Below are 6,000 nucleotides of genomic sequence, written 5' to 3'. Positions count from 1 at the left end.
GGGCATGGTGGGTTATTACAGACGATTCTGCCCCAACCTCTCCCAGGTAACGTCACCACTGACAACTTTGACCAGTCCCAAAGTTCAATTCAACTGGGACAGCAAGTGTGACAGGGCTTTTGAAAATGTGAAAATGTTATTAGGGAATGCTCCTATCTTGAAAAGTCCTGAGTTTGAATGCCCCTTCTCTCTACAAGTGGATGCTAGTGATGTAGGGGTAGGTGCAGTGTTGTTGCAGGGTGATGAGAGAGATAGCCTTCAGCCAGTTTGTTACCATTCAGCCAAATTAAAAAAGCATCAACGTGGTTATGCAACTGTAGAGAAAGAGGCTTTGGCTTTGGTGTTGGCTGTGCAGAAATTTGAAGTTTATATCAGTGCATCCCCACATCCTGTAATAGTGTATAGTGACCATAACCCTCTGAGGTTTTTGCAAAGAATGAGAAACCACAATCAAAGACTCTTAAGATGGGCTTTGTTCCTACAGCCTTTTAATTTGAAAGTTAAATATATAAAAGGCTCAGAGAATGTGGTTGCTGATGCTCTCTCTAGATGTTTCATGTAGATGCATGGTGCGTACTTTGTACATAGTGTTTGTCATGTGCTGACCTTGTTGTTTTTGCAGTGGTGAACTCTCGGCGAGCCTGAGTACTCCCTACCAGCCATCTGACTGTGAAGGAGTCGAGTCAGAGCCGAAAGTGTGACGAGGGTCAGGGTGTACGTAAATGTGAGTTGAGGCAGTGGTTGACAACCTTCGGTAACATGAGACGTTCAGGAAGGTATGTGATGTTGTGTCTTGGTGTGCTCTATGTACAAAACGGCCCGACGATTTGCCTTTGTGGTCCCTTGGACCCCTCCATGTTCTATGACAGCCTCCTCTTCATAAGTTTGGAGGATCTGTGTGGAGTGGGACCTCGGAAGATGGGCTTGAGTGCCTGACCATGTTAAGGATCGTGAGTGTTGACTGGAAGTCTCACTGTTTGGTTCGGCCACCAAGTGAGAGACACCTTGACATGTTTTGTGAAGTTTCCTGCCTGGTGTACACCTAACTGCTCTGGGTTTGGCTCTACTCTCGTCTCCTGATCAGGAAGATGCCACCCTGGAATACCAGTTGCTTGCTGGATTACCGCAGCAGAGGCACAGGCCTGCTGGTGCGGGCTTTCACAGTGGACATTGTGTGCAATTCTTGCATTGTAATGTGTATTGTTTAAAAGCCACTAAAATTGTAAATAGTTACACCCTTGAGTATATGGGTATGGTTAAAATGCTTTTATAAAAAATTCTGCAATCTGTTGTAAATAACAGTAAAGTGAAGAGTAGTTATGGTGCTAGGAAATATGTAGCATTTCTAGTAGTCTTGTTTACCGCCTTCAGACTTAAGCAATATACTTTTTACTAGCCGTATCCTGAGGGACACGGCTAGCTTTTGTGAGACTTCGTCTGGAGGTGGGGGTGTTATGGGGCTATAGGACCCAACATGTATTTATAAGTAACAGTTACTCTGGAATACCTAATTATATTGAATTGATGGGGACTTTGCTCTAAATGTCAGAAGGGCTGATCAACCTTATGACTGAGAGGCAGCTGGGTCAAGCCTATTTTTCTCAATATAATAGGTTATACTATTGACACATAAACACACAATTTAAATAAGTAGTTTATAAAGTTGTATTTCTTTTTGTAAAAGTAAAATTAAGGTGTGGTAGAATTGTGGTAACTGGAGAATTGTGCTTGGCAACAGTCTTTTGTTTTGGTGGGAGGAGCTTAGCCAGGCTCTCTCTCTCTCTCTCCCTCTCACTGACTCTCTCTCTCTGTGGCTGACCTTCAACCTGGCAGGATCTCTGGGTCCTTCTTCTATCTTTTGGGGCATCATGTGTGCTCCAGGGGTGAGTTTTTATAATTCAAGTTGTGGCCACCATACCCAGGGTGACTAAAGTGTGTCAAAACACTGGTTAGCCCAGAGTTATGTCAAGAAGAGAGAAGGATAAAAGTTGTTGGAACACACCATGTGGAGAACAGGTATGGAGTGTGTAGATTTTGTTTTGAAAATGTGAGGCTGTGATTGTATATTCTGTACATATCTATTGAGAATACAGTTATATTTTTATAGTAGTAGTTTACATAACCTGTGAAGAGGGCTGGTGAAAGGGTATCAGAGACACTCAAGATGATCAGCCATGATGTAAGTATTACCCCTAGACAGATAAGGCCATTAAGTAAAAAGCTACCCCACACTAGAACATGTAGTGAGAACCTTACTATCAAAGTAATAAGGGAAACCAACGTAACAATTATACCGATTTGTGTTATATGCTTAACGTTAACTGTATTAGACCCCCGTATTTCAGCAAGTCAAACCCAATTTATACAGTCCACAACAAAACAGTTTTTACCAGAACTACTGGTTTCTTAAATGTAATGGTTAATTTTAGTTCCTGGCTGATGTGAGCGTAGTTTGAGTGTTGTCCCTGTTCACCCATCAGTAAAATGGGTACCTGGGTGTTAGTCGACAGGTGTAGGTCGCATCCTGGGATAAAATATTGATCTAATTAGATAAGAATAAAAAGTTTATTTCAGCATGATACAATGTTTGTACAAAGGAATATGACATTTGGGTGTACGTGCCAAAAGCCCTTTTACATGCAGAGTATTTCAGACAAACTTAAGACTAACTTAAGATTAAAAAGGCAATAACTATTAGTGTAATTTTGCATATATAGTCACTTAGGTGAGTGAAATTTTAAATTTAGGAGTTCACAATGATTACAAGAGAATTGAATATTTTATCAGTTCATGCTATATGTTATTAATTACTCTGATAGAGAGCAATTACAGTTTTGATTATTATCATAAAACGAACACAATGGATTGATTTACCTTTTAGAGGATAACAGATATTGAGAGTAGGTATACATCGATTGTAATTTGCCTGAAATGCTATGAATAACAACAGCCTTTCTATATAGTAGTATGTCACTGGTATCAGCTAGGCCTGCATGCCTTGTACATGTATTTGTAGATGAAGATATTATTATTATTATTATTATTATTATTATATCATTCACACTACCACTCTCTTGTCAGAGGCTTGTGGATACAATGGTTCAGCTGATCCTCCCCAGCCATCCTTCAGAGTGCAGGCACTGTACTTCCCACCTTCAGAACTCAAGTCTGCCAGATCAGTTTCTCTGAATCCCTTCACAAAATGTTACTCTGCTTACATTTCAACAGCTCGTCAGGTCCCAGAAACCATTTGCCTCCACTCACTCCTATCTAGCATGCCGACACCTACCTCCTGGTCATCCAAACCCCTTGCACATAAAGCCTCCTTTACTCTCCTCCCTCTATTCTTTCCTAGGACAACCCCTACTCTGCTCTCCCGCCACTACAGATTTATGCACCCTCCAAGTCATCCTATTTTGCTCCATCTTCTCTCAATGACCAAACCGCCTCAACAGCCCATCCTCAACTCTCTGAATAATCCTTTCAGTAACCCCGCACCTCCTGCTAATTTCCAAACTACGGATTTTCTGTATAATATATACACAACACATTACCCTCAGGCACATCCCCACTGCAACATTTACAACCCAAGCTTCACACCCATACAACTACATATCTACCCTAACAATTATTACTTCATAAATTGTGAAGTATAACTGCAGCCCTTATGTGTCATGGTAACAATGCATCCCTCCAGCCTACACATCCTCCTCAGTCTCTGGCAGATCTTCATTATTAGTCTCAGGCAAAAAGGTTGTTAGTAGAGCAGCTGCGAGGGAGAACCCGCCAAAAACAACAGAAGGAGCCCACCATGCCTCCGTAACCTGCACAAATCAAAATTAAGAAAATTAAAAAAAAGAAAAAGTCTTTATTTCTCTGTTAATATTACAATGTGGGGTTTACATATTATATGATATTATTACATATTATAAAATACTTATTACAAAGAAGGCCACTAGTATGCCTAGGTAGGCCTAGGTATTTCGGGCAGACTAATGCTAGTTCTTACTCTATATTGACACAGGTTATGGATCATACTGGTATAAAAGTGAGGCAGCTGTAGTCATTAACTAGATTTACAAAACTGAGGTAGTTCAAAATATTTAAGAACTAAACAATTAGTTATTCTATTAATGGAAATGTTCTCGTTTTGGCATGACTCAGTTTCTACATTGGACTGTCTTAGACAAACTTATGACTACCTTAACAATTATGAAGAAACAACTGTATTCAGAATTTTATGTCTACAGTAATGTGTAGATTAAGGGGAGTCACAGATATTAGTAAGTTTATTGTGCTTTGGATGTGTACAAGTTAAGGTAGTTTTTATGTTGTTAGCTACCGGTGGTGTTTGTTAGCTACCGGTGGTGTTTGTTAGCTACCGGTGGTGTTTGTTAGCTACCGGTGGTGTTTGTTACCTACCGGTGGTGTTTGTTACCTACCGGTGGTGTTTGTTAGCTACCGGTGGTGTTTGTTACCTACCGGTGGTGTTTGTTACCTACCGGTGGTGTTTGTTACCTACCGGTGGTGTTTGTTACCTACCGGTGGTGTTTGTTAGCTACCGGTGGTGTTTGTTACCTACCGGTGGTGTTTGTTACCTACCGGTGGTGTTTGTTACCTACCGGTGGTGTTTGTTAGCTACCGGTGGTGTTAGCTACCGGTAGTGTGTGTTAGCAACCGGTGGTGTTTGTTAGCTACCGGTGGTGTTTGTTAGCTACCGGTGGTGTTTGTTACCTACCGGTGGTGTTTGTTAGCTACCGGTGGTGTTTGTTAGCTACCGGTGGTGTCAGCTATCGGTAGTGTGTGTTAGCTACCGGTGGTGTTTGTTAGCTACCGGTGGTGTTTGTTAACTACCGGTGGTGTTTGTTAGCTACCGGTGGTGTTTGTTAGCTACCGGTGGTGTTACCTACCGGTAGTGTGTGTTAGCTACCGGTGGTGTTTGTTAGCTACCGGTGGTGTTTGTTAGCTACTGGTGGTGTTTGTTAGCTACCGGTGGTGTTTGTTAGCTACCGGTGGTGTTTGTTAGCTACCAGTGGTGTTTGTTAGCTACCGGTGGTGTTTGTTAGATACCGGTGGTGTTTGTTACCTACCGGTGGTGTTTGTTAGCTACCGGTGGTGTTTGTTAGCTACCGGTGGTGTTTGTTACCTGCCGGTGGTGTTTGTTAGCTACCGGTGGTGTGTGTTAGCTACCGGTGGTGTGTGTTAGCTACCGGTGGTGTTTGCTAGCTACCGGTGGTGTTTGTTACCTACCGGTGGTGTTTGTTAGCTACCGGTGGTGTTTGTTAGCTACCGGTGGTGTTTGTTAGCTACCGGTGGTGTTTGTTAGCTACCGGTGGTGTTTGTTAGCTACCGGTGGTGTGTGTTAGCTACTGGTGGTGTGTGTTAGCTACCGGTGGTGTGTGTTAGCTACCGGTGGTGTTTGTTAGCTACCGGTGGTGTTTGTTAGCTACCGGTGGTGTTTGTTAGCTACCGGTGGTGTTTGTTAGCTACCGGTGGTGTTTGTTAGCTACCGGTGGTGTTTGTTAGCTACCGGTGGTGTTTGTTAGCTACCGGTGGTGTTTGTTAGCTACCGGTGGTGTTTGTTAGCTACCGGTGGTGTTTGTTAGCTACCGGTGGTGTTTGTTAGCTACCGGTGGTGTTTGTTAGCTACCGGTGGTGTTTGTTAGCTACCGGTGGTGTGTGTTAGCTACTGGTGGTGTGTGTTAGCTACCGGTGGTGTGTGTTAGCTACCGGTGGTGTTTGTTAGCTACCGGTGGTGTTTGTTAGCTACCGGTGGTGTTTGTTAGCTACCGGTGGTGTTTGTTAGCTACCGGTGGTGTTTGTTAGCTACCGGTGGTGTTTGTTAGCTACCGGTGGTGTTTGTTAGCTACCGGTGGTGTGTGTTAGCTACTGGTGGTGTGTGTTAGCTACCGGTGGTGTGTGTTAGCTACCGGTGGTGTTTGCTAGCTACCGGTGGTGTTTGTTAGCTAACGGTGGTGTTTGTTAGCTACCGGTGGTGTT

General features: G+C 43.0%; 1 protein-coding gene across 1 annotated transcript in view; it reads right to left on the bottom strand.

Annotated features, from left to right (window-relative positions):
• Window positions 1–2,546: 2,546 nt before the first annotated feature.
• Window positions 2,547–6,000, bottom strand: part of LOC128688152 (organic cation transporter protein) — a 655,980-nt gene continuing 652,526 nt past the window's right edge. Inside the window, exon 14 of the mRNA XM_070087495.1 lies at window positions 2,547–3,824. Within this exon, the coding sequence (XP_069943596.1) occupies window positions 3,699–3,824 (126 nt within the window). The 3' untranslated portion in view covers window positions 2,547–3,698. The remainder of the gene's footprint in view (window positions 3,825–6,000) is intronic.

Source organism: Cherax quadricarinatus, chromosome 2 (genome assembly GCF_038502225.1).
Source record: "Cherax quadricarinatus isolate ZL_2023a chromosome 2, ASM3850222v1, whole genome shotgun sequence".
NCBI classification, from domain to species: Eukaryota; Metazoa; Arthropoda; class Malacostraca; order Decapoda; family Parastacidae; genus Cherax; species Cherax quadricarinatus.
The sequence above is the reverse complement of the archived record's forward strand: the minus strand, read 5'-3'. Positions and strand labels throughout refer to the sequence as shown.